Source organism: Toxotes jaculatrix, chromosome 8, assembly GCF_017976425.1.
Source record: "Toxotes jaculatrix isolate fToxJac2 chromosome 8, fToxJac2.pri, whole genome shotgun sequence".
In the NCBI taxonomy this organism is placed as follows: Eukaryota; Metazoa; Chordata; class Actinopteri; family Toxotidae; genus Toxotes; species Toxotes jaculatrix.
This window is the reverse complement of record NC_054401.1, coordinates 18279485-18306171: the sequence shown is the minus strand read 5'-3', so window position 1 is coordinate 18306171 and position 26687 is coordinate 18279485. Positions and strand designations below refer to the sequence as shown.

At 40.1% G+C, this 26687-nt stretch overlaps 3 protein-coding genes across 4 annotated transcripts in view; 2 read left to right on the top strand and 1 right to left on the bottom strand.

The window, feature by feature from the left end:
- cmc1 (C-x(9)-C motif containing 1) lies at positions 1-6853 on the top strand. The gene is made up of 4 exons (XM_041044043.1): positions 1-96; positions 390-482; positions 5257-5347; positions 5610-6853. Exons 1-4 carry the CDS (start codon positions 78-80, stop codon positions 5728-5730), a joined length of 324 nt encoding a protein of 107 aa, XP_040899977.1. The 5' UTR covers positions 1-77; the 3' UTR covers positions 5731-6853.
- Positions 6854-6930: 77 nt separating this feature from the next.
- azi2 (5-azacytidine induced 2) lies at positions 6931-17441 on the bottom strand. Of its 2 annotated transcripts, none has more exons than XM_041044040.1 (8): positions 17284-17441; positions 15140-15393; positions 14275-14391; positions 13877-13982; positions 13608-13741; positions 13139-13203; positions 11863-11987; positions 6931-9630 (listed from the first exon to the last, which is right to left on the bottom strand). In XM_041044040.1, exons 2-8 carry the CDS (start codon positions 15356-15358, stop codon positions 9191-9193), a joined length of 1206 nt encoding a protein of 401 aa, XP_040899974.1. In that variant the 5' UTR covers positions 15359-15393; positions 17284-17441; the 3' UTR covers positions 6931-9190. The 2 variants fall into 2 exon arrangements, with proteins under 2 accessions (XP_040899974.1, XP_040899976.1); XM_041044042.1 differs by having other exon boundaries at positions 13883-13982.
- Positions 17442-17750: 309 nt separating this feature from the next.
- Positions 17751-26687, top strand: part of LOC121185645 (RNA-binding motif, single-stranded-interacting protein 3-like) — a 160128-nt gene continuing 151191 nt past the window's right edge. Inside the window, exons 1-2 of the mRNA XM_041043925.1 lie at positions 17751-17872; positions 19440-19560. The gene's annotated coding sequence lies outside the window, so the exon portion shown is untranslated. The remainder of the gene's footprint in view (positions 17873-19439; positions 19561-26687) is intronic.

Genomic DNA, 26687 nt, shown 5'->3' with positions numbered 1-26687 from the left:
AGCGGAAGTACTTTTGATCTTACGTGAGCTAGGTCACATTGGTTCGGGTTTGTAATGTTGTGAGAAACATCACCGCTATGGAGGCAGCTAACACAGGTATTAAACATTTGTGCTGTCTTAAGTGCCTGACGTGCCTTTCATACTATGACTTTAGCTGAGGATGTTACAGGTTAAACCGCTGTTTGTTCAGCTTTAGTCAGCTCCGTGCACTCGGGGAAGGCTACTCAGTGTTGTGAGAACTCGTGTAGCTAACGTTAGCTATGTAGCTTAAACTAAAGTGGCTGTCTCCACGTAAACACTTCTCATAATTGACATAAATGAGGATCGAACTGGCCATAGCACTGATGGTTTACCAGTGACTGATCTGTCTTTTTGCTCTGCTTCCTCAGAGGAGATCAATCTGAGGCATGTGGAAAAAGATGTCCTGATCCCCAAACTGATGAGGGAGAAAGCCAAGGAGCGCTGTGCAGACAAAGTTGAAGGTGTGTGTGATAGAAACTGACAGAGCACCTCGTTTCCTGTCCACAAGTTCAACTCACTGCAAATAACACTCGATTTATCTTGTCCTGTCTTGTGTTTGCTTATGATTTTACACCAGAAATGAAAATGCGTGTTGTGGTCAGATTTAAGTTGGTTTGCATCTACATATAAGCTCACAAATACAATGCTTTGGTATCCACAGTAATACTACAGTAAAGAAGTTTTTCAGCTATCGGGCACAAAATAAATGTTATGACTGTTACTCAACTAAGAAATTAACGTGAGGGTAACCTTATGGTGAATCTAATCTTTTCTCCACCCTGTATGTGTTCAAGGAAGACATTTTGACATACCACGGTGGGAAAATTGAAGGTGTAAATATGCTACTACTAAACTACTAACTATTAAATAGTAACAAAATTTAAGTTTCAGCAAAAACTCAAGATGTGTGCATTTCTTGATGGCAGTATTCATCTCAGGGCTGTTATATAAGGCTGCATTCGTGTTAGCCGGGTGTACCTAATAAACTGATATATCTGTCTATTTTATTTGTGAGTATTATAAATGCAATAGAAAGAATTATACACAAAGCAAAATAGTAGCATGCTGTCACACTATCTACAGTGGTCAGGTTAAATAGATACATTCACATGGGTTTGGAAATCAGTTACCCATTTTAAATCTAAGCTTGTGAAGCCCCCCTGTGTGAATCCTGACTCCTCATCTAAGTCACAAGTACAAACATAACTTGCAAAAACAATTATATTATAATGTTTTGTGCCTTTATTGAACATAGCACAGGTGGAAAAACTTAAATAAACCCAATGTGTTAGGGTGCTCTTTGGTAAACGTCAGGCTCGCAGGGAAGATATTATTTTGGAGAGCAACACCTTCCTCCTTGGTGTCCTGCACCAACGACACCTTGCTCCATGCAACCATGCACCATGATTTGCGTATGGCAGACTCATGAGATGTTAACAAAGCTCTGTTGAGTCCTTTAAGCTGTTAGCTGTTACTCAGGGCTTCTTTTTTTTTTTTTTTACCACATTGTGCATTCTGTGTTGTGCCTTTAGAGTCATTTTAGCTTCTCTGGGGAGAGTAGGCACAGAACTAAATCGTCTCCATTTACAGACAGTTTATCCAACTGTGGCCTGATGAATATCTACATTTTTTGAGAAGACTCTGTAAACCATTCCAGCTTCATACAAAACCGACTGTTCTAGATCGCAAGTCCTCTGAGGTCTCTTTTGTAGAGGCATGGTTCACATCAGTAGATGTGTTTTACATAACTCGAAGTAGCTCTAACCCACAGCTTCAGTCTTGTTTCATTGATTGGACTCCAGATTTACTAACTACTGACTCCTAGTTAGCTTTTGTTGATGTCAGTAGCCGAGGGTTTCACATGCTTTTTCCAACCTACACTGTGAATGTTCGAACGATGGATTCAGCATGGACAAGAACAATAAAATTATTTATATGTTATTGTCTTTGCTGATCATTTTAACTTAGGCGAAGATCTGAGCCTATTTTAAGTCAGATTCATACATGCACACAGATAATTCACACAGAGTTCACTTGCATTTTCTTGCCTAGAATGTAAAACTGCACTAAATTGAATTCAGTCCTTTTATTTTCAAGAAGAAGAAAGTTTTAGATAAAGTTTTTTTTTTGTTTTGTTTTTTTTAAACACGTTTATACAAGACTACTTGTTCATTTAAGGTTTGGAATTTGTACAACTGAAGCCATATTATCTTTAGTATAAGTGAGTAATAGGTTTGCATGTTCTTTTATATACAGGAGGATTATTGATTTATTCCCCAGGTCAGATTTTTTGTTTTACAGATTTTAACTAGTAAAAGTCAGTTGTCAGTTAAGTCTTCCCACTGAGAAACTACCACCGACCAGTTTTGTTCAGTTTTACAGTCTGTATTTTACCTCCAGTGGAATAATGTGGAAATTTAAACAGCTTTTTCAGATAATGTGAAGATGAGGTTTAACAGTGTTTCTCTATTTATGATTTAACGTCTTCAAAATGGAATCTGCAAATTAGTCTTAAGGTTTGCCTGTAATAGCCCCGTTTACCAGACAGTTGGTCTCAGTATGTACGAGTCCACTGCTATTTTTAATACATAGGCAAGAAAGAAAATATGAGGCCATGCCGTGATGTGTGGTGTTATTTTTAATCAAAAACTAAACTTTCTGTCTATAGCCATGAACTTTCAGCTGATTTTGTCATATTTTGATCATTTTTTTTTACAGTTTTAACATAATTTTCTGTGGATCACACTCAGTCTGCAGTCTATTTCTATGAATGTGTATTTGATCTGTCCCATCAAAGGAGATTCTTTTAACTTTCTTGTTCCTGTGTCTTGACCTTTTGACTCTTTCTGGCTAAACTGTTTCCTGCCACTGTGAACATCTGCTTCTCGAGTCCACTTATTTTCTCTGAATTGAGGAGCAGGCCACTTGGCATGACACCATCTGCCACTTCATCTGCATGGAGGTGGTGGCTGCAGCTCCGCTCACGTATGCCCTGTCTGCTGCAGCAACACATCAGCCAGATAGTCACTAGGTTATGTGGTTTCAATCAGATGACAGCCAAGAGTGCACTGCTCTCATAGGGAGACAGTGCACACGCAGCCTGAGGTGGTGGGACAGACAGTGGCTGTGTGGGTAGTGGAAACCCCCCACACATTACTAGCTACTCGTCCCACTCATTTTCACACCTCCATCCTCCGCCCTCTATAATCTCATTCTGTATGTTTGTGTCTGCACACACGTGTGTGTCTATGATTGCGTTTCACAAAGAAAAGTAAAAGAAACACAATGCATGCGTATGTTTTCCTGTGTTATCTGTCTCTGCCTACATGGCTTTAGACACCCCACGGTTGTATATTGTAGGCTTTGTTGTTGAGGCAGACAGGTACTATTAACCTGCACACAACATCTTTGTGCTTTCATTTTACCTGACGTGATTTTTCCTATTGTGTTGATGATTCATGTCAGTACTCTCACAAGTCTTTCTGAACCAAATCATTTGAACAACCTACACACTCAATTAGCAACCACTTTCACAGTGACATTGACTACTGTTATGTTTTAGCAAGACTTTGATTTGAAGAAACTGGTTGGAATTGGCTTTATTAGGCCTGTGGTGGGTCTGGATCTCCAAAATTCAAAATATGAAAGAACTATGAGATGTTAGTGTTTCAATATCATTTGTCCCTTTCACCGTTCAGAGATGCACAAATCTTGCTCAAAAATTCGGACATTTATTTTCTGTTATGTCTAATTATGTATTAAATGTTCACACCTTCTGTCTTCCTCTAGAGTTTCAAATCTCCCTCAATGCTCGAGCCCCTAGCTTCTGCTTTCTTCTAACTGCCACACTGCACTTCTGCATCGTTAAAAATGGCACACAAAACAGCCTAAAGTGAAGGTGGCATCACACTTTTCTTTAGAGGGGCCTTTTCTGATATAAAGCCGGTCTCGTAGATTTGCTTTTGGTGTAGCTGCGATCAGAAAGGCAGCCCTCTGCAGCCTCTATTAGTGCCATGGGACAGGGATGAGGCGTTTGTTGATTAGATTAGTCGCACTGTTGTGCTTCTCCAAATTGGTTTTGCAGTTGGTTTTTTCACATCTGCATCCTGATGAAAGTGTCTGTGTGATAACCATACTGATGCCACTGATACAGGCAATTATGATGTCAGTTTTTTGTAAAGGGGGACATGGGAGGGCAGTGGTTTTAATTAAAGCCTCCAGCAAGAGCTTGCTAACGAGGTGAAGACACTAGCCAGGGCGCAGTGTCACTGACACAGCCTTGTGGATGGGCTTTTGATTTGTATAAGTTAGAGTCATCTTATTTAGTTCTCTTTTAATTTTCCAATTGTATGGATATTATGTTGTGTTAGATTGCGGCCTGTATTGGGGCCAGTGACTGAGATGGGTCAGAGAGTACTGACATGCAACAAAGATTAAACATTTGTTTGATTGGATTTGAAGTCATACTGTCTGAAGTGATTTGTATGTGAACCTAACTAAGTCACATTGTGCCTTTAAACATGATTTTATGTACCTGACATCTGCGGAAACTCGCAGTCATTTTTCCAGCCTGTAAGGGTTCTCTTAAAGTCACAATATCATACACTCATTTGGCTGTCGGCATTGCCTTAAGATACAACCTTAATATCACGTATTTCACACTCCTGATAACGTAGGGCCTGTGATTTCTGGAAACATCCCTTTTTCTGGCCTTGTTATTGTTAATAAGCCCGGCTATCCCCGGGTCTCATTGGGTGCTGCTGTGATCAGTGAAGCATAAACTATACTTAATTCTTGAGGGGTGGTGGTGGGGGCAGGGGGGTGTAGGGGACGTGTTTTATTTGCGGGTGGTGGGCTGACTGTTATAGAGCCAGTGTGGAAACAGAGCGGCCACAGATGCAACCACTTTGTGGCCTGTACAGTTAAGTTCGGTCCTTGTGTGAACAAGGAAACATGGGTTTCAGCCTGATAAGAGGCTTGGCAGCGTGACCTATGACCATGTTCCTTCTTGTGGTGGAGCGTCGAGATGAGGCCCGTCTTGGTTTGCTTGTGGATACTTGTTTTCTTTTCTTCGCTTGTACTCTAGGATCAAATCATATTAGCAGAAAGATTGTCTGCTTATAGATTTAAAGCAGGTTCTATTAATATGGTTTAGGCTGTTGTACATGTTTAGCCAGTTCCCTTTTTGCTAATTTCTCCCTCTCTCTACCACCGTCCTTTTCCATCTCCCTTCAGCCTTCAACAGCTGCTGTAAAGAATCTGGTTTCTTCATGGTGTTTAAGTGTCGAGAGGAGAATTCAGCGCTGAAGGAATGTCTGACACTACAGTAAGTATTTTGCAGTTTCTTCTGCAACACTCACACACCAAGGTGGCTCCCCATGTGTTATTGCACCACGTGTTATCCCACCAGAGGTAGGCCTTTGCATGCGGGCTTACCCAGTCTCTCCCACCTTCTCTGACACCCTAAACTGTTGCTCATCAAGCCTCAGTAGCCTCAAAAACATATATTTATCATCAAAGCGGCTGTCGACCCAGGCTGCATCCGTTCTGTAAAATAAACACTGAAACTTATGTCTGTCTCTCATCAGCTACAAGGACCCTGCGTTCTTCGAGGAGTGCAAGCAGGACTACATCCGAGAGAAACTGGAATTTGAGAGGACGGGGGTCCCATCAAAGAACAGGAAACAAAAGCTCCCAACTAGCATGTAATGAGCAACATGAAACCCAAACAACTTCCCTCAAGTGAAGGTGAGGGTACGGAGCATAAGGCTCCAAACCAGAGCCAGCAGCAAGTCCTGCACACATAGGACACATGGTCATCTGGCTGGGTTTATTATTGATAAAGCCACAAGCGTGTCTTTTATTTAAATAAGTACTTTGGTGTGTGAGAGTGGTACATAATCAAAATGACGCCTATTTTTTATGTTCTGCATATTTGCAAAATCTTCTCCATCAGATGGCCGCAGTTGTTGCATACTACTGCTGACTCATTTGACTGAGTCAGCAGTAGTTATGTGACATTTACCAATGAGCTTTTTGATTGATAAAAGAGAGCAGCATTTTGGCTCTGCAGGCGTGCAGTCGTAAATTGAGGGACACTCAGTGTCTGCTGAACACTTTGTTGTATGTTCATATTTTACATGTAATGAAAATATGAACCAAACTCGAGTGGTAATGAAGAGTCATGCTTGTTGCCGGACTTGTACAGTGTCTGTTAGAGATCTTTTACAACTAACCCAAGCAATGAAACCCATTTACAAAATCATGTGATCAGGTGACATATGCAATGAAATGTGACACTGTAAATATTCTGTGGCAGTAAAGTGTATATAAGCGGCAAATTAGACAAAGTATGAATCATTCATGCATGTGCTTTGTTCCACATAAACGTCTGCTCGATTTAGTCAGATGTTACAAATGTGAATAACATGTATTCCAGAGGGGTTTGGACACATAGCAGCTCATGTTCAGGCATCTTTAACTTAAAATGTACCTACCTGCAGTACACCGTGTACTTCAGTTTAGTTGCCGTTCAGTGCATTGAAAAGTAGGCGGAAATTTCTAAACATTTTCTGATTAAATTGTTCGCTCTTATTGGCTTTAATTTGTACAATATAACAGATTTTGTTAAAATGTTCACAGTTTCAATTTTAAATCAGCTGAGTTTATTTTTTGAAAAAAATGCAAAACAAAAAAACCCAAATCAAATTAATATACAACATCAGCTGGAGTCCTGGTTCTTTAATATGATTTTCTCTTATTCTCTTTTTGGCGACAGTACGCAGGCAGGTGACTGAGGTTTGTTGCCTTTTAATTAAAATGATTGAAATCATATCAGTCTGCAGCTCATATTAATTTTAAACGAGGAAGTGCATTTTAACGTTTTTTTTTATTTTTTAGCTTTAGTTTTTAAGATGATTGGCAAATGCTAATCATGACATTTCAAATACCTAAAGTAATCACTTTTAAACAGTAAATGTTCATATGAGAAGACTGAGAAGATGAAATTCTTAAAATCAGCTGTTAACAGGTTGTTTCAACAGTAGTAGTATGCAGACCTTGTGATGGACAGTAGGAATTGTTATTCTGCTGCCGAGATATCAAGTGTAAATGTCTCAAAACGTCTTTGTGGACAGGAAGCCAAAAAAAGAAAAGTTATTGCTGGTTTCAACAGCAAAGTAGCTTGAAATGCCAAAGCCCACAGTTTATTAAATTGAACCACCGAAGCTCATTGCTAAAAATATATGTGGAGACACAGAGCAACTTCAAACAGTCACTTCCTTTCATTCATTTAATCGATCATATTTACAAACAGTCTGAAGTGCAGTAAAATCTAAAATATAATCCATATCTACTGTACATTGCATTTTGGTTTGCAAATCATTTACAGAAGTATGAAACTACTGCTGTAAAATAAAATTTCTTAAAAATTAAGAACAAAAAGACCACAGTTGTCATGGAACAGAATGGAGAAAATGGATAAACCAAAAAAAAAAAAAAAAAAAAAACTTTTCAATGACCACGGGCCTTTGTGCTTTATGCACCTATTTTTCCAGTCACAACTCACATTTCTTCAGGTTAATATGCGTATAGTCTTGCCACCATTGCAGACAGCTTTTATACAGATCAGGAGTCTTAGGGGTGGGGGAGAAAAATAAACAACCAAACAAACAAACCAAAACCTATGGTTTGGAGTGCAAAACTGCGTTTGGCAGAGTACTGAAGCCCACCATTTACATTTATACACATATGCACATTCTTCCGTTTGTGCACCTTGCATTCTACTCATAATGTGTTTTCTTTTTACATAATTCAGTTTATACTCATCTGACTCTTAAGAAATCAAAACTTACCTCATACTGCAGAATAAATTTGTCATAGTTTAACATCAGCACAGTACAGACTTTAGATACATTTCCTATTGTTCAAAATCTCCACAAACCTATTCAGGTTTTCAAAATACAGGGGAGTGTATGGATTCAATTCCATGAGTCCTACAGAAAAAAAAAACATCCAGCAGCCTTACATACACATGTCCCTTTACAGCTGAGACATGGAAACATGACAGATATTGTTTGATAGTAGTTCAGAGAAAACTGAATATGTGAAAACAGGCAGGTTTACAGACGCTTGCATGACTTGTGAAATTTCTGTGAAATCGTAAACAGTAGAACCTTTTTCTTGTGTTGCGTGGGTGGTATGGTTTATTTCAGAAAGCAGTGCACTTTTAGATTAAAATTATTATTTGCTACTCATTATGCAATCTCCTCAAAAATCCAAATACTGCATTCCTCAAAAAAAAAAAAAGTAAAATATTTGGTAAGCATAGGTAGACTGACAGCCAGCTCCGATAACGATCCATAGAAGGATTGATGAAGATAATTTTATTTGGTAGCTGTTAAAATTTGGATCAAAAAAATCTGTGACTATCCCTAAAGTTACTGTACGTCTGTCTCCATCACGAAACAAACAAGTCAAGAATCAAGTCCTCAAACTGAGACATCTCCTTCACGTGAGTATGAGACATATATGGGACTATATACCTTTTATACTTTACAGTGATCAAATGTAAAAAGAATAGCATTGGAGGAAGTAGAGTTTTACAAATTCTAGTACTATGAGTTCAGCTATGGCCTCAGTGATCACTGGCCACAGTGAATAGAGAAAGAGGCCCTTTGAGCCCTGTTGGGTTCATTATGACTAGATACAGATACAGGCAGGCGAGAGATGCCCACACACTGATCTGCACACACAGGCACACTCTGTTTGATGTGTGCATATGCACACGCACAAAATAAACTGCTTGTATGCATGCTTGCACACACTTATGCATGTGCATACAAGAACACATACACACGGAAAAACTATTGATTCTACTGAGGGTCCCTCCTCAACTTTTCCTCTGCAAGGTCAGATATGTTCACTGATGCAGTGTGCAGAGACAATAATAAGTTTACAGAGTCTTGACCTCAAAAAAGGCTTCCTCTGGCTTCAGTTAGTTCCCACAACCAGTAGGTCTGGTCCAGTCTAGTCCAGCCACGAGGAGTGGTCTCATCAACTTAAGGCAGGTTAGGTGGTAGCTATGTGGCAGGGTTGGAGAGTCCATTCATTCATTTTCCATCCAGTTACTCAGTCCGTGTAATCATCTGCTCTCCTTTCAAAGTTCCCCTCAATAGGGCTTGGCCCACTCAGTATTGGGCGGGCTCCTGGGACTGCAGTTTCCCATTGAGGACGAGGAGTTGGATGCAGCGGAGTGTCCCTCCCAAAACACGGCATCACTAGGCTTGGGTGGGCTGGGGAAGGACCTGGAGCTCTCATCCAGGGAAGCTTGGTTCAGGGGAGGCGGGGGCAGGACGACAGAGCAGGCACTGCTCCCAACCAGAGCCTCTCCTGAACAGCTCTGAGAGGGCCAGGGCCCGTTGTACCAGCAGTCCTCCTTCAGACTGTCTGGCAGCAAGGTGCCTGATGGGCCACAGACAGGGGGGCAGGGGCGTCCGGAACATGAGGGGAGTGGGGGGGCACTAGGGGGACGAGGCACTGACACCCTAGGAACTGGATGGTTGTTCTTCTCCACGTCATCCAGACACTGGATTGGAAATGTTGAGGCAGCTAGAGAGGGAGAAAATGATGGGAGGCATAGAAGGGTAGGGACAGAGTGAACGATACGAGGGAGGAATGATGAGAGTGAAAGATAATAAAAAGTTATGTGGTTATATTAATAGTTGCTAAAATTCTTAGTCTGGTGAGAATCTGATCACAGGTTGTCAAGATGCTGCAGCATTAGAGGTAATATCTGCATTTGTTTCCAAGAATTAAGTGTGTGTGTCTGTGTGTGTGTATTAACTACTGTCTCTCTTTGTAATTGTAAAATTTTAAGCACTAATTTCATTGTATTCATAAGTTGACACCACTACACATAGCTTATACAGTTACGAAGCAACTGCACTCAATTGAGCTGAGTATTAAAAAAAAAAAAAACCTTGGTCAGAATATTTTTATTTATTCTTTGATCACATCATTTTCTCACCACTCTTTGTTTTTTTACGCACAAGGTGGTGAGAAAATTGTGTGAACTTGCTTTGCTGTTTTAACTACATCTTGTCTATCTGTAAAATCCAGTTGGCAGTGTAAATGAAGCCATCTACTCTTCCCCCCACAGTTAAATGAGGCTGCTTTTTTTTTTTGTTTTTGGCACCATGATTGCACCTCTGTACCTATTTCTGTACTTATTTACATGTAGATTAAGCTTAGGTTTCTAAAGAGATAAAAATTTAAGGTTCGTTCAACAAAGCCTTTTGATCCCTGCCTAGATAATAACCTCGCAGTGTAAAAACAGTAGTGAAATCTCACACCATGCAGCACGGTACATATTGTACAGGAAAACCTCTGCACCATGTAAATATACAATCATACAAAACCCACCAGAACAAAACCTAATTAAACAAACCTCTATGCATAAACTAAGCCATACAAATCAAATATCCTAATCTCTCTCACACACTCTCTCTCTCTCTCTCTCTCTCTCTCACTCTCTCTCTCTCTCACACACACACACACACACACACCATTGCTTTGCTATCAAATCTTCATCATTGATTGAGTAAAGTTTAAATGAGAGTATCTCCTCTCGTTTTTTTTTCACCCTACCTCTCTCCATCCACTCACATCTATCCATCCATCCCTCCCCGCTACTCTTCCTTGAGAGGGTCTCCTGAGTCTAGGATTTGAATAAAAGTGATTCCAAAGGAGGAACATTAGAAGAATACAGATGCACAATATGACTGAATAAATACATAGCTCCCTGTTCTCCTCCTCTCTCTCTATCTTTGCCACTCCTGCTTTCCTTATTTCTCTCCATCTGTCTCATCTAAGTTGCAGGATTACCCTCTTATTCAGTGGAATAAATAGGCCAAGATTTATTTTCTTGCCATATTTCGTTCTAATTTTCACCTCCTGGTCTCCTCTTCTGACACTGCGAGGGAATCGACAACAGAGGTAATCTCTTTTAGGGTAGAATACATCAGCACAAAGGGAGGGGAGAGGAAGGATAGACCATTTCATGATGTCCTTTATCAAAGTGTTTGAGCACCAAGATAATATCTGCAGTCTTATCACACCCTTGTACAAATTGTAACAAGGAGCGGCAGGAGAAATCTTCTCAGTAAGTAGTACTTCTTAAAAAAGCGTTCCCTTAAGTGAGGAGAGGCAGCATTAACTCCCTATTTTCATTTGATGTTTGCCACATTACTTCCTGTGTAAAGAAGTGAAGTTTGAATCCTCAAATCTGAGACTATCTGACACCCAAATTTTTGTCACCTCTTTAGGTTGGCTGTATTAGCGGGATGTATAACAGGCCAAATAAAAAGATGTGAAAGTAAAGTTACATTCACATTAAAGCATACAATGCTTATTTAAAGTTTAGATGTGTAAATATTTTTGCAACAGAAATATATTAAAAAAAAAATTAAGATAAAATATAAAAGATGGAACAAATATTTAAATGTAAAATGGTTAAAACAATACAAGCGTTATCTGGGCTCTGCAGGCAAATGCATTATTTATTTTGTGTTTCTTTTTAATAGTCTGGAAGATATAAGAAACCTAAACAAACATTTCAAGGCTGCACTGACTGCATCTGAGCAGTAACCTGTGAGAAATAACTATGGGGGTATATAGGGGATACAGGAGGCTTCTCATGCTGTATATAATGGAACAGAGGAAGTGTGAAAAGGCAGCAGGGGAGCAGCGCTAGTGGGTTATCACACAAACGCAAAGACACAAATTAAGGCTGGAAAGATTTCTATTCATGAAACAACAGTCATTCTGTGTGTTATGGCTTACCTTGTCTTGTCTCACTGATCAAAGGCCTGAGTTTCCTGATCAGGCCTTTTTGGTGATCCAGCTCTGAATGGAGACGTTTGACCTCACCGTGCAAAGCCTTGCACATCTGCAGCATGCCCTCCTCACTACAGATCAACAGAATATTTGATGTAAGCGACATGTTTAAGGCCTGTGTGTTGTTAGAAAACTGTCAGACAGGATATCATGGTAAAGGATTATTAGCTGTGTGGCATACTGTAGCTCGTTGTTTCCAAAGTACCAAATATCCCTCATATTGCTGTAGGAACTCAGAAGAGAAGGTATTGTGTGCAATTATCCTGCCCTCAGACTCAAGCAATGTTCAGTTTCACCTGTTTGTTGAAATCCCAAGATGTAAAATTACCATACAACGTGAATCTGGTCAGAATTAGTAGAATATATAATTACAGAAGCCTGATCTCTTTATGAAATTACAGAGATTCCTGGGGCTTGTTAATGGTGTGATTTATTTTGGTGACTTGCAAAGGAAAAGCACATTTCACTGTATTAACAATCATGTCATCTTTTTACAGAAAGGGCAGCCTGTGTTGATGCCAGACCTCACAGTTCCATCAGCTGTATTTAAATGGTGGTAGGTGGTAGGTGTTGCTGAGGCCAGCAGCATCTACTAACTGTCCTATCCACACCTTTGGTAAAGATGCAAAATCTCATCAACACTGTCAAAACTAAAGCTTTTTGTGCTGCTAAAAACTAACACCTGAAAACTGCTGACACAAGAAACAATTAAAATGCACCACAAACAGAATTTTCCTCATGAAATGTAAGTCGGCGCTAATTTACAGAAGATTATCTCACTGAGAAAAGTAGGTGGCGGGTGATTCCATATGCCACAGAGCCTGTACACACTGAAGTGCAAATGTAAACTATTTTTAACAGACACAAGTGTTAAAGCTTTAGCTGGTCTTGATCATCTCTAAGTCTCAGCTGCTGCTGCATATCATAAGCCCTTATGCAGCAGCAGAGTTTAAATGTATAAAGCTGCATCCTCCTCTAGTGGCCAAAGAAGGCAACTACACCCCATGGTGAACACATGGAGACAGCACATGCGTCTGACCTGTCGAGTCTCTCACATGTCATTTCTCCCAAACCTGCTCTTCATTCTGTTTCTCGTACTTTTCTTATGAATGTTTTAAAGGACCAGTCTGGTGTTTTATATTAGCCAGAGCAGATGATGATTGATGAGGGGCAGGCACTGAATTGGCAGCCACTCTTTAATGATAGTCATAAAACACTCTACCTTGCATTATACTTTGCATCACAGGTCAGGTCCAAGTCTGGTCCGTTAAGGCCAAGTGGTTCCTCCTAAAACAGAGTTAAGTTATGCAAAATATAGAGCAGATGTGTCTGAAGTTGTTTTTAAGTATTTCCATGTTTTTTCAAGTATAACAGGACAAATTTTTCTCTTTTCTTTCATCCTTCAGAAATTCTTTTTCTTCACTGTTTATTTCGGAGCATATCCACTCCTGCCCTCCTTTCTTCTTTCCACTTCTTCTTGACTTGTCTGTTTCCCAGTGTCACCCTGCCTGTCTCTGCCCAAACATCTCTCCTTCACTCTTATCCCCTCTTCTTGTTACGCCACATCTATCCAATAGTCTACTGTTTCTCAGCGCTGGTCTCTCCGGCTCTTCTTCTCTCACCCCTTCTTTTCTCTGTCCTTCTTTTCCATTATCTTCTCTTTTCAGCTGTTTCTTCCCACCTTTACTTACCCCACTTCTATCCACCAGTCTGCTGTTTTCCAGTGTCACTCTGTCCAGTTCTTCCTGTAGTTTGTGGATCTTTAGATCAGTGCTGACCCTATCCACCGGCCAGTGGTCCTGAGGGCTGTTCAGGCTCTTCATCACTGAACACACACGATGAAAAAGAAGTTAAATAGTCACTGTCGATGAGTGAATAACTGCTACATTTACGTGCTGATGTTTTCCATTCACTACAATATGTGTTACTACAGAATAGAAAGTGGGCCCGTGTGCTCTACCTGTACCTTGGCTGATCTCCATCTCTGTCTTCAGCTGAAGCAGCTCCATCTCTTTGGCCTGGAGCTGCTCCGTCAGCAACCTCTCACTCTCACTCTTCTCCTTTTTCTGACAGAGAAAGATATGAGACATTGAGGATAAGGGGGAAGAGGATGAAGGGAGAGTCAGTATTCATACCAATGCAGGAAACCCTCTGTTGCTCCACGGTAAGAGCCTGGTGGTTCTACATAAGTTTTGCATTAAAATTACAGCAGAAGAATTAGTAACAAAAAAAAAACAATCTCTTTATTCACCTTAGATTTAAAAATGTGCACTGTTTTCAGTTTTACAACATACACAACCTTTGTGCCAGGACTTGAGTGTCAGTCTGAGTAAGGTTCAAATTAATCAGTAAACGCACCAGCTTGTTAAGCTCCATCTGCAGATCCTCCTTCTCTATATAGATACCTCGGTAAGCACTGAAGGCCTTGTTCACGTACTGGGGACCTTCTGATGGAGGCGCATCTGACCTGAAGAGCTACAGAGGTGATAGATACGACACATAGAAAACAGAAAAGAGATCAATTTCATTTCATTTAAATATCTGTGGTAGGAAGTCACTTTCCTCCCACCACATCCTATCTTGATGGCCCAAATGCTGCAGCAGTTAGAACCAACAAGAGATTAGGTACTTGTAGAGAAGCTTTTCTGCCCACATCTTGTGCAGCATTTTCCCTTTAGCCCACCATCTGTATTAGGACCCTCCCTGTTTAAATAGCCCTCTCTGAATCGTACTGGATCCTTTGTTTTTAAAAAAAAAAATCCAATTCCAGGAGCTTTCTCCTCCAACGACTAAGGCTCCAACACATTGTTTGGCACTGCCATCCTTTTCTTGACTCCCTCTCTGTTTTTTAGACAAAGCAGATTTATTTCTTATTGTTTTATAGCTTTAACTATAGGCCAACAATATTAATGATGTTGGCATGCAGACTCGCCCAGAGGGAAGTATTTTGCAGTGTGGTGTTGAATTTGCTGACTTTTTCCAAACTGTCTCTAAGCATTTTGTGTTTGTTCGTAATTCTGATGTCGTAAAAATGGAACAGAAAACTCTTTTCATTCATCTCTGTCTTCAGCTAAAACTTTCTAAACCTTCTGCTCTGGCTGTTTAGCCATCTAGAGCTGCAGTATGTTCTTTTACTTCTCTCTCCTCAAGCTATGATCTCTTTCTTGTATCTTCTCCTTGCCCCTCTCCCCTCTCACTACTTCCTCCCCATTTACATCTATACCTTATCCTCCAGCTGCTTAACCCTCTTCCTCAGCAAGGTATTCTCTCGCTCTGTGTCTCTCAGCCTCTTCTTGATGTCCTCATAGGCTGTGACCAGGGCGAAGTGGGAAGCAACAGATTCGTCACCGGCACACACCGATACAGGGCTCTCGCCGGCGGTGGTGAAGGCTGTCTCATGTTTAAGAATACAGATATCATCATCCACTGCCAGGTGCTCCATTCCTGCACAGGCCTACTCTGTAGCAGATAGAAGACCTGGGGATGACATGAAGAGTTTCATTTTCAAAGTGAGAACACAGGCCTGATATATATATATCTATCTATATATATATATATATATATATATATATATATATATATATATATATATATATATATATAGATATATAGATATATATATATATATTTTTTGTAAAAGCCACAGACAAAAGAACGACTGATGACTGAATTAACATTTGTTTGTTGAACTTAAGTTAGAACCTTCTATCTTAAAGCATTAGGCAAAAAAAATGGTGTTATAACACATGAGCAGATGCTCATTGCTTCTTTTGTTCTGCATAGTCTACAGATCAGTCTACAATCAAACAGTGTCCTGGTGCCGTAACTTTGAATGGCTGATTCCAAAGGTTGTGCACTCCTCGCTAATCATGCTTACTAAGATATGGGCTCTGTTCCTTTCATATAAACCACTGCTGAAGGAAATGTACATTGCATCAGTTCCTGTGTGCAAGAGACATTTTGACAATAAATTGAAAATAAATAAAAGAACAAAGCACTTCATATTTTTTAGTCAGTATTTGAAAGGAAACTGTGCTATACCAAGTTTCAGCTAAAATGTGATGGGGTTTACAAATTGTAAAGTTGTTTTTTTAAACACTGTTCCTTCAAATGACCAACTGTAATTGTATTACTGGCTGCTCAAATGTTTGTTTGACAGGTGTATTTTGTTTGATTGTTACTTCCTTGCCTCAAACAGCATCAAGCCACATATGACTGAGCTCAGCACCAACATCGTCACACCAGCCTCACAATAATAGATATTTTTTAACCTGTGGCAAACTGTAGTCAAATGGTTTCTTTGAACAAAACACAGAACTTTTGCAATCTGACCTTTTGGCTAATGAACATGTGAGTACAGGTGTGCAAACATCTACATTTTATTGCAAACATAGGTAATGAGAGGTTATAAATGGTGTCAGATCTGTAATTGCCCATATGAGATCTATACAGCGGCTGTGTCATTACAAAGTTCAACTTTGTGCACAGGTGCAGAGGAGAAAAGGGTCTCACACTGACCTACGTACTGGCCTGTTGTTACAGGGATGTGACATAGTCCAAATTCACTCTTAGCAAGAATTTTAACTGTCTAGCCAAACTACCTGAAACAGATCAAATCTAAACCCCACACCCTCTTGGATGCTTTCTGTTTGGAGTAGCTCGGCAGCAGAGACAGTGCAGCTAACGCTATTGATGATGTCAGCATGCAGTGATGCAGCAAACACTGAGGAGCCAAGTTCTTAACACGGAAGGCCGAAGACAAATAAGTTTCAGCAGAATACCAGGAGAGGCTGTTAGATTCATGCCATGGATATAAACCAAGGAAAAACATAGGTGACTTTCATGGACGACTTCAAAATGCGGAATGAAATTGAAAGTGACCCCAGCCAAGTGCACAAAACGAAAGTGAACGTGAGTCCAAAACAAGACTCAAAGCGCAGCGTCATTTCGTCAAGACTTCTCTAAATGAAAGTGGGGAGCTAACGGCTAGCAGGAAAATGGCATCAATCAAGAGATTTCGCGCAAAGTGGCAATGGAAAGCAGCCATAATCGGGATGTAAACAATCAGTGAATCTCGTTTGTGTGCGATGCTAACGTTGTGGTGTTAGCTTCCGTGAGCTCTGTTGACAGCCGAAAAAACACATTGACGGGCAGTTCGAAACCAGTATACAGGATGAAAAACACAATCAGTAGACAATGATCTAAACCACAATAAAATCATCATCAATAGCTAACGATACGGTGATCAAAACGATCGATCTGTTTTGATTAAAACAGTTAGCTAGCGCTCTGCTAACGTCTTCTGGCTATTTGTGGCTAGGTGAAGCCAAAGCAGTCGATTATTTTTCACTCTCCACTTTCACCAACCGTGTTAGATGCTGTCCTCAATAAGGTGTCAGTTGACCACACAGGGTTATCATTGATTCTTGACAAAAGAAGACCCGTTTCTCGGAGACAAACAAAGAAATTAGGCTGAACACCCGCACCGTGTCAGAACTGACAGGTGAGGAAACAAAAACTTCCGGGAGTCACTTGACTGCTGAAGTCCCTTCAAAATAAAAGCACGATGTGAGACGAGGTTGTGAGGGAACTAGATTTCAGACGGTGAAGCAGAGGAGAGTTCAGTTTAATGCGTGTAAGAAACGCAGTGTCGAGCTCTGTTCGATTTGAACACAGACTGACTGAAAACCCTGACAAAAAATGTAGAAGCAAAACAGTCCAAAGCCTTTTACAGAGATACGATTAAGATTAAGAGGTACTTTATTATATATAAGCGTGAAAGCGTCATCAGATCTTTAGGCCTTCTCATTAGTGAGCAACCGGTCCATACGGCAGAACAACTTTATTCAAACTGGAGGGGAGCAAAAGAACAAGAAGCACTAGTGAGCAGCGACAAAAGTCAAATCACATAAAGAAGAAGAAATAAAGAAAAACTCACCGCCCTGAACAACTTAAGGTAAAGATACTGTGTTAGTTTAGCGGTACTGACTAGAATTCTCCATACTAAACAAATATTATGACCTGGGAGATTTACTGATGTAACGTTTAGCTATTTTATTGATGTAGCGTCAAGCAAGCTAGCTGACGTTATCTAACCAGTTTGGTTAGTATTAATCACCAAAATTGCTAATGCTAAATTTGTTTTTAGCTAATCCGTATCTTAATTAATAAAAAATAACTTTAGTAAATAATTTTACTGATAGTAACCTTGTTGAATTTTTGCAAGAATGGTCTTAATACCTGATTAAAGTATGCAATTTTCTGAACCCAGCGACATGTAATGAGAATATTGTTAGGGAGGTCTTATTTATGATGTACAGTTTAGTATATTTAATTAAAAATATATGTTCTTTTGTTAGCATTGACCAGTCCTGCACTGCGATGCCTTTCCTTTGTCTGCAAGACAAACAAGCAGTAATGTTGTTAGTAAAGACAGATTCCCTAATGCCAAGCAGCGTTTTCCAGTCTGCTCCTGCTGCTGGATTTGAAGAGTGAGATTCATTCTTGCTTTGGTAACATACGTGATAACTGAGAAATATTAGGTGATGATGATGGATGTTTTTGGAAACAGTAAGCCTGCAACTCTTTAATAGTATGAATTCATAGCCAAAACTGTGTTGTCACAGGAAATTCTGACAGTGAAACAAAGTGTGTTCCTGACAACATCTTCAGCACAGGACTTTCTCTCAGACTGAATCTAAATAGTTTTGAGGGCGTCCCAAAGAACTGGGGCTAAAAATTGGACTATTCTTTAACTGCTATAAAAAGTTCACATTGCTTTTGTTTAGTACAGGTTTAGTAAATCTGCTTACTAAAAGAGAATGATACGTAGGTACCAAATTACCAAGTCCAAACACTGCTACAGGCACTAATCAAGACATTATGTAACTCTGGTGTTAAATGGTTTAATATTAATTATTAAATTAATATTTTAATATGTATGAATCTTGGGAAATTTACATTGGGCAATTGAGAAAGAAACATTGGTTTGCCGTTCATGAGTATGGCATTTACCAGCAGACGATGGCTGTGCTGTTAGCAAACATCATCTTGTGATGTTTACTGGGGTCATCTGGTGTTTTGGGCGTCTCAACAATCAGACAGCATTGTCTACTCTCCCTTGTGATGCCTGGCGTATTGTAGGCAGGCTAGAGGGATTGGCGGGTGAACCCTCTGCATCCCATCACAATGGGCTTGCACCACGCTTGCCACTCGTAGTTTCTGCATTCTTCCACTAGCTCAGTGTACTCTGTCCTCTTCCTCTGGTTGGCCTCCCCAACATGATCCTCCCAGGGAATGGTGCGTTCAAAGAGCATGATCTGCTTGGAGCCTTCCGACCAGCACCATGTCTGGTCTTAGTGTTGTTGTTGTAGTTTAAATGGTATCATCTGAACATTACTAAAAGTTTAAGAGAAAGCAGAAAACAACATTGTATACTGTAACAATAATAAGAATAATATTGCTATATTACATATAAGTATCACCAAATATTTCCTCAGTGTCCAATATTATTCACTTTACAGGGTATAGAAATCAAAAGTGCGAATTACAAACCCTGGGCTTTGGCTGTGGAAGAAGCTGCAAAGATCAGTGACATGGCATGTGGAGAGAAGCCAGAGATCTCCGTCTTGAAGACTCGTGAATGTAAGCTCAACACTTTCATGTATCAGCACAATAGAAAATCGTTTTTTTACTCACTTCCTTGTGACTGTAGGAAACGCCAGTTGTTTTGGTTTTGTTTTTTTCTCTGATAAACATGCTTTTCAGTTACAGTATAAAGCTTTTATTTTATTCCAACATCCATGAAATATTAATAGTGATGTATTTTTTGAATACATTGTACCTTATTTTGCACAGGCCAGAGTGAATATGTAATGTTTTTTCTGGGTGTAACATCAGTCTCGATTTAAGGCTAAAATGGTTAGAGACAATGACATGACTTTTTCACCATCATTTGAACAGCACATATACATGTCTTTTCTGGAGTTCAGTTTATTGTAGTGGTTCTTTCAGGTTGTACTTATAGGCATACATAAACATTTCAACCAAGAGTTTGTGAGTCCCATCTGGTAAAACAGGTTTTCTTTCCCTAAGAGATATCTATAAAGCCACACCTTCTGCCGCTTTGACACGCGTTATATTCAATCCAAATTTTCCTGTATGAACCAAAATGCGATATAAGTGGCATTTCGTGAGAACTTGAATAGTTTTATGTTTATATTTTTGCATAATTGATTTGTGAATGTCGTCTCTGTTCGCTTGAGCTGAGAGATTTCCATGTCTGCGGGAGTGCCGCAGTAATTCAAATGAGGAATTGTTAGAAAAATGCCAAATGTACTGTGGATGGTAGAGGTATTTTTGCGTCAATTTCCTTGCAGTGTTGTCACAAGCCCAGCTGTTGCTGAGAGACATAGAGGAGCTGCTGGACTTGTGCACTGTAACAGGCACCACTGACTTGCAGAGGCGCAGAACGGTATGTATAGTGGCAGGAGAGCGAATAGTCGGACAAATCCCAATGGAACCATGTGAGCATGATACTGACCACAATCATCCCCTAACATTAAACATTAAGTCAGTTTTATTGGTCTAATCTTAACCAGACTACCTCCAAAGAGCTCAGTTTATGTGATTCCATGAGGTTTGCCTTCTTTCTTATCCTCGTGTTCTTTCCTTGTTCTTTGCCCCGAAACTGATGCTGTTACCTTGTGGGTACCAGAGAGGTATATTTGTTTAATTTATTTCATCCTGTCTTTGAAGTGCATAATGAAGCAGAAAGGACTATTACATTCACTCAATACTGAGGTCAGAAGTAGTCGGGTTACATGACTTCCCTACGGTTGCATAGCAACACAGTTAATTTCCCCTCTCAGCTACAAAACATAAGCTGTGTATATGTAAACTGAATTGCCATCAACATAAATTTTAGTTGACACTGAAGCTGCTTAACTATTTTACCACTTAATTGTCGCTGTGCACTCTAAGCAGAGCCTCTGCATCTTTTACATGGTCTTTCATCAAAGCGATCAAGGGACAAACAGCTTTAAGCATTAATCTTCCTGTACCAGAAAGGGCCGAAAAATAAATAATTTTTTTTTACACAACCCTTTGGTAGACTGAGAAAAATCCTATTTGCTTTACAGAAATGTCTTCAGTGTGTGGTGATCTGATTTAGGAGCTGTTATGTCAGACATTTGATTTACAGCGGCCTTGATAACTGCGTCGATTTCATCCACACTTGTTGTCATATTTTTTTGGATTCTGGCTGTGGCCCGGTTGAATGACATTCCCGACATCAGTCCCAGCCCACCCCAGCCATTCATGAAAGGGCTTTCAATCACTCAATAAAAATTTGAGATGTAGGCCCTCACTCAAACCAGGATAGTAAAATACTACTATAAGTTAGCATGTTAGTGAGGACTCTTTGTAAAGTCTCTTTCCATCAGGAAGCATGCAAGCACACATTAGGCCGTGTGCGAGATCATTCTTTCTACTGTGCATACTACACAAGGTAGTGTTTAACAAAGATGGACGTACAAATAACCTTGTTATTAATTTATGGGCTCGGGCATACCCTGCACAGCGTGGTTGAGTGCGCATGTTGTTGTTGTGACAGATTCAGCAGGAGTGTGAGGCCAGCATAGAGGAGGACGGAGAGACCTTGGTCATAGAGGGCTTCAGGTTTGAAAGTGCGGCCAGCAGGGAAGAGCTGAGGAAGCTGAGTTCAAAGGCTGGTGCAGGAGGACGCCAGGGCGACACATGACTGATGGCTACCTTGGTGGTTTCATCACACAAGGTCAGCAGGTCAAGCGACTGACAGAGGTAACAATGGCAGACAGAGAGCCAACAAACAACGTGACATAAAATGATGGGAGGAAGGCTAACTACTGACATGTGTAGCTCCTTACAACAGAGAGACAAAGCAGTGTGACACCATGTTATATAGAGAATAAAGGCCAGGTTTAGATAAATATCCCTGTTGTTTCTAAATGTTTATGAGTATGAATATTTCATGCCATGAGACATTATGAGTTACCAGTTCATTGTTGCTTTATTTTATCACTGAGGACATAGTTTGACTGTTTAAACTGCCATATTTGTCACAATGTTTACATTTATCATTTCAGAATACAGACATACAGTTGAGTGTTGCAGTTGTGATAGTGCTGTTTTCCTGGAGGGAATATTAGGGAATGTTAGAATTACATTGTTTAATGGAGTTGTCTTTGCATTATTTAGTTTACTTCTGTTAGTCTTGTCCAACCCAGCATTGTACACTTTGCAGTTGCAGTAGAGTGATATGATATGGAGCAGTAGCTCACTGACATTCCATAAAGTTCTGCCTGTTTTATTGCATTGAGCCTGTTGCCTTTAACTGTAGTGTGGGTCATGTACAGCGTACATATCCTTCAAATACAACAACACACTGTGTAGGTTAGTTGGGGACATGGCTTTCTCTTTGATTACAGAGCTGTTAGACTATTCGGTATCCTTCCCGTTTGTACCCCACTGTAGATCATCTTGCTCCTTAAAAGCACTTCCAGTGCTCTGACTATAGTAAAGTTTCCCAGTCGGCCGTGCTTTTTAGTGCTGTTGGCTTGAAGAAAAACAGTATAATAAATTAAAATGACAGTGCTATACTTGTAGATCTGCAGGTCCATAAGAAATCTTAAAATTTTATAATTGAATAACCTTTTGTCAAGACCTTTAGAGTTCATAAATACAGTTTACTGCATTGGAGGATGATTATGACAGTACAATCTCTTAGTCTTAAATATGTTGCCGTTTCTCAGTCCACTATGTAGGAATTAATCCTGGTAGGTCAGACACATCATTTACTGTGACTTTACTCCTTTGCTAATTTCAGTGGTGCAACTAGTATTAAATGCATTTTGCATACATTTAGAATTAATTTATAAATTTAAGGCACCACTTTAATATTAATGTATATATGTATATATATATATATATATATATATATATTATATATATATATATATATATATATATTAATGTATATATATATATATATATATATATATATATATATATATATATATATATATATATATATATAATGTCGCATTTTAAATATTGTGATACTGTTGTATCAGCTGTAAAGTGGAATTAACGATAATTGAATTTGTGTATTGCGTATGGCAGCAATAATCTTTTAAATTTTAAATCTAGTGCTGTTGGCAGGAAAAATGAAGTTACAGCTCATGGTCATTACATCATACTGCTTTGAACTTCCTATAGTATGTGCTGAGAACAATATGCTTCAGCCATTTAGTAGAATCCCCTTAAATGTTAAAGGCTTTTCTGTGCTGCTGTAGCTTGTTATCCAGTATAGTCCCATTGCAATCACCAGTTTGTTAATGTAATGCATAAATAGCACCATTAGTTTGTTGACATAGAATTAAATGTATAAATCTCCTCTTTTGTAAACAAATTGTAAAATAAGTCGCCTGGATGGTGAAACCGAGGCACAGAAATCATTCAGTCCTGCCTCTCCGTGTTACACCCTGTGCTGAGTGGGAAAGCACTGTAGGCTGTTTGCTTCTGAAATGAACAAACGAGATCTGCCAGTAGATGAGCAAGTGTCAGAGCATCAATGTAACCAATTAACAAACTCCCAATTAGAATGTCTGCGGAACGATTAAACCCAGAAGTTTACCAAACGCTAACATACTAAACAGACTGACATAATATATGCAAATAAGGTCATTATTATGCATGTGCTAGTTCAGTGCCCAAATTAAGTGCTTGTTCGGAGCACTCAGGATGTGTTCGCAAGCATGAGCTCTATGACAACATATTACAGAAATAATGGTCACTTGAAAAATCTAATTAGTTTTACATTTGGCTGTAAGCTATAGTAGTCACTGGAACGCAAAAGACAGCTTGAATTAATTCTGGTAACCATTCAAAACTGAAGCAAGAAATCCCTTTACGTTTCTAGGAATCGAGGAAAGGGTTGAATAATAAATTGTTTGGACTTATAATGCGTAGACACATTCTCACAGCATGCACAAAAACACATGCATCCTGTAATCAGGCCAAGTGGTAGAAAAAGTGGCAGAAAAGCATTCAGCAGATGCTGAATTAGTAATGACAGAAGTTGCAGATTGACTGTGTTGATTGTGATGTTTTTGTCCTAAAGTGCTACATGAATTATTTATGTTACAGCCCGTGTAATTAGATGTTGATGGGAAATGACTGGACTCGAACACTTGCTGATCTTTGGAAATGATGAATGAGTTGCCCGGTCCGTAACATTTTTAACAATTGTAGGACTTTGAACCCTCGAAACTGAGACGGCCGCTGCGACCACCTCTTCACAAACAGCTCACACACACAGATTGACACTGCTGTACTGGGAGGTATTACTTGCTGTATGATTGCAGTTGTGGTTTGTTTTTCTCATGCCTGTTTTTGATATAAACATCTGCTGCCAATAAATCTGGACTGATGGGAGCCGAGAGACGTGAAGCAACAGCAGGTGCTGTGATCATTTTCTACCAGAAGAGGATGCTGTTTCTTTGTTATTTTACTTAGTCCTTGCACCCAACGCTTGTGCATTCAGGCACTCGACTGATTATAATGGATGACAATGAGACATCCAAAGGCATATGAAAAACTCATTCAAGAGAAGCAGTGTGGCTGAAGGTAGGACTCTTACCCAGTTGTCTTTTATAGCCTTGTAAAACCTTGAGTTAGAACATTATGAAATTAGTGGAGAACATGGACATGCAGAATATACTCACCTTTGTCTCTTGGCAAAGTAGAACAGATTCACCTGTTATTAATCACCAGTGAGACATGTATGGATGATGGGGTCACCATACACCCTCTGTGATCCCTTTCTCTGCAATATAACACCCCATCAACTACCACTGCACTACTGCAGTTAAAGTTAAGATCAATGATGCCAGCGGTACGGTCATATATCACACTGCTGTCTCAGAGTTGTTTCACACTGCTGAACTAAACTGCACCAACACAAATTACACCCACAGCCGACGTGACCCCAGCATTTCTCTCTCTCTCTCTCTGTTTTAAAAACACCGGGGAAGTTTGACAGCCAGGGATTGCACGCGGTGAAGACTTATCGCCTATCAATTGTGTGTCGAGCTGCACTGGGAGGAATGGTGTCGTAAACTTTAGTTGGAGATTGGAGTGGGGTTCTTTTGTAGCCTGGATTTTGACAAACACGCCTGATGAGAAAACCTGCTTGACTGAACAGTGTGTCGTGCTTTGTGCCTTAGCCTCAGAGCGCTGTTCAGATGTGGACTTCACGTGCATTGTTGGCAGCCCACAGAGCATTTTTCATAAAACCGTTCGCAAAACTGTTCTGAAGTAAAGTGCACTCGTCCGCTTACTGATTCATTATAGACCCTGAAACTGCGCCATGTAATCAAGAACTGGCCTTCTTCAGACAGCTCAGAGGTCAGTCATATCCAAGGCCTCTGTATGTGTTTTGGCACAGCTGAGGGCATCCCTGTAGACTGAATGAGCCGAGCTGCAGCAGGGCATCCAAGGCCCTTCCTTTGTTTTTGCTGAGCCAATTAGAGAGAGATAGTGTCTGCTGTGAAAGAAGAACAATGGCTTGTTCACTGTTTGAGTCCATGAGTGTAAGTGTGTGTGTGTGTGTGTATGTCTGTAGGCTAGTTAATGATTATGCATGTGTGTGTGTTTCTGTAGTTACAGTATATGAACATGTGGAGTATGTGTGTTGAATAGTAATAAGACAGAGCGGAGCACTGTATACAGCAGGGGAGAGGAACAAGAAAATGAGTGCCTACAAAGGCAGACAGCATATGGCTTCATCTGCTGTGATTCAGTTAAGCCCCACACATACAAACACACACACACACACATACACACAGCAAATCAGCAGCGAGGCAAATATAAATTAGGAAGACTTCCTGTATTTATGCGCTGAGGCACATACAATGCTTGTAATTAAAAAGTCACCGCTGTTGAGTGACAGTCTGGCTCATGCACAGTTAGTTTGTGTCCTCACTCCAACTTCTGTGAAACTTTTTGACAGGAAGTGCTGTGATGATTTCGCAGTAGGCCATAACACTCCATCTCTCCAAAGGACCTGGAGGTCATTAACCCCTACCTGCTGCTGTCTCGAGCTGTGCAGAGTTTGATGACTCTTCTTTTCTAGCTAAGGAGTGAAAAGAGAGAGGTATGAGGATGTGTGTGTGTGTGTGTGTGTGTGTGTGTGTGTGTGTGTGTGTGTGTGTGTGTGTGTGTGTGTGTGTGTGTGTGTGTGTGTGTGTGTGTGTGTGTGTGTGTGCACATGTTTAGCAGAGCTAGCTAGCACCCCTGGCTTGGCCAGCCGGCTCCACCATATGGCCACATTTATCATGTATCTCGCTGTTCATTAAGACTGCCCTTGCTGGCTGCAGAAGCGCTGCTGGGGGCCTGAGCCTCACCTCCGAAACGCTGTGGACGACTGACTGCAGTCCACTGTAATCTTGAGTGTGAATGCTGCAAAATTGCATGTGGTCGAACTCCATTAACCATAGCTTAATTTGCTTTATCGTGTGCCTCGTTTTGAATCAGAGAAAAGTGTTGATTAAAATGCAATTTGAAGTCAATTATGTGTAATTCAAATATAATAGTTTATTGTGCCTAAATGTGTTGTCTGTGTTTGAAATCTGTGCAAGGATGCAGTTGTCTGTGGACAGATACAGTCACAGTGAGTTCTTCCACGCTGTGTGACGTGTTTTTGTTCTAATTAAACATAACGACACCTTATC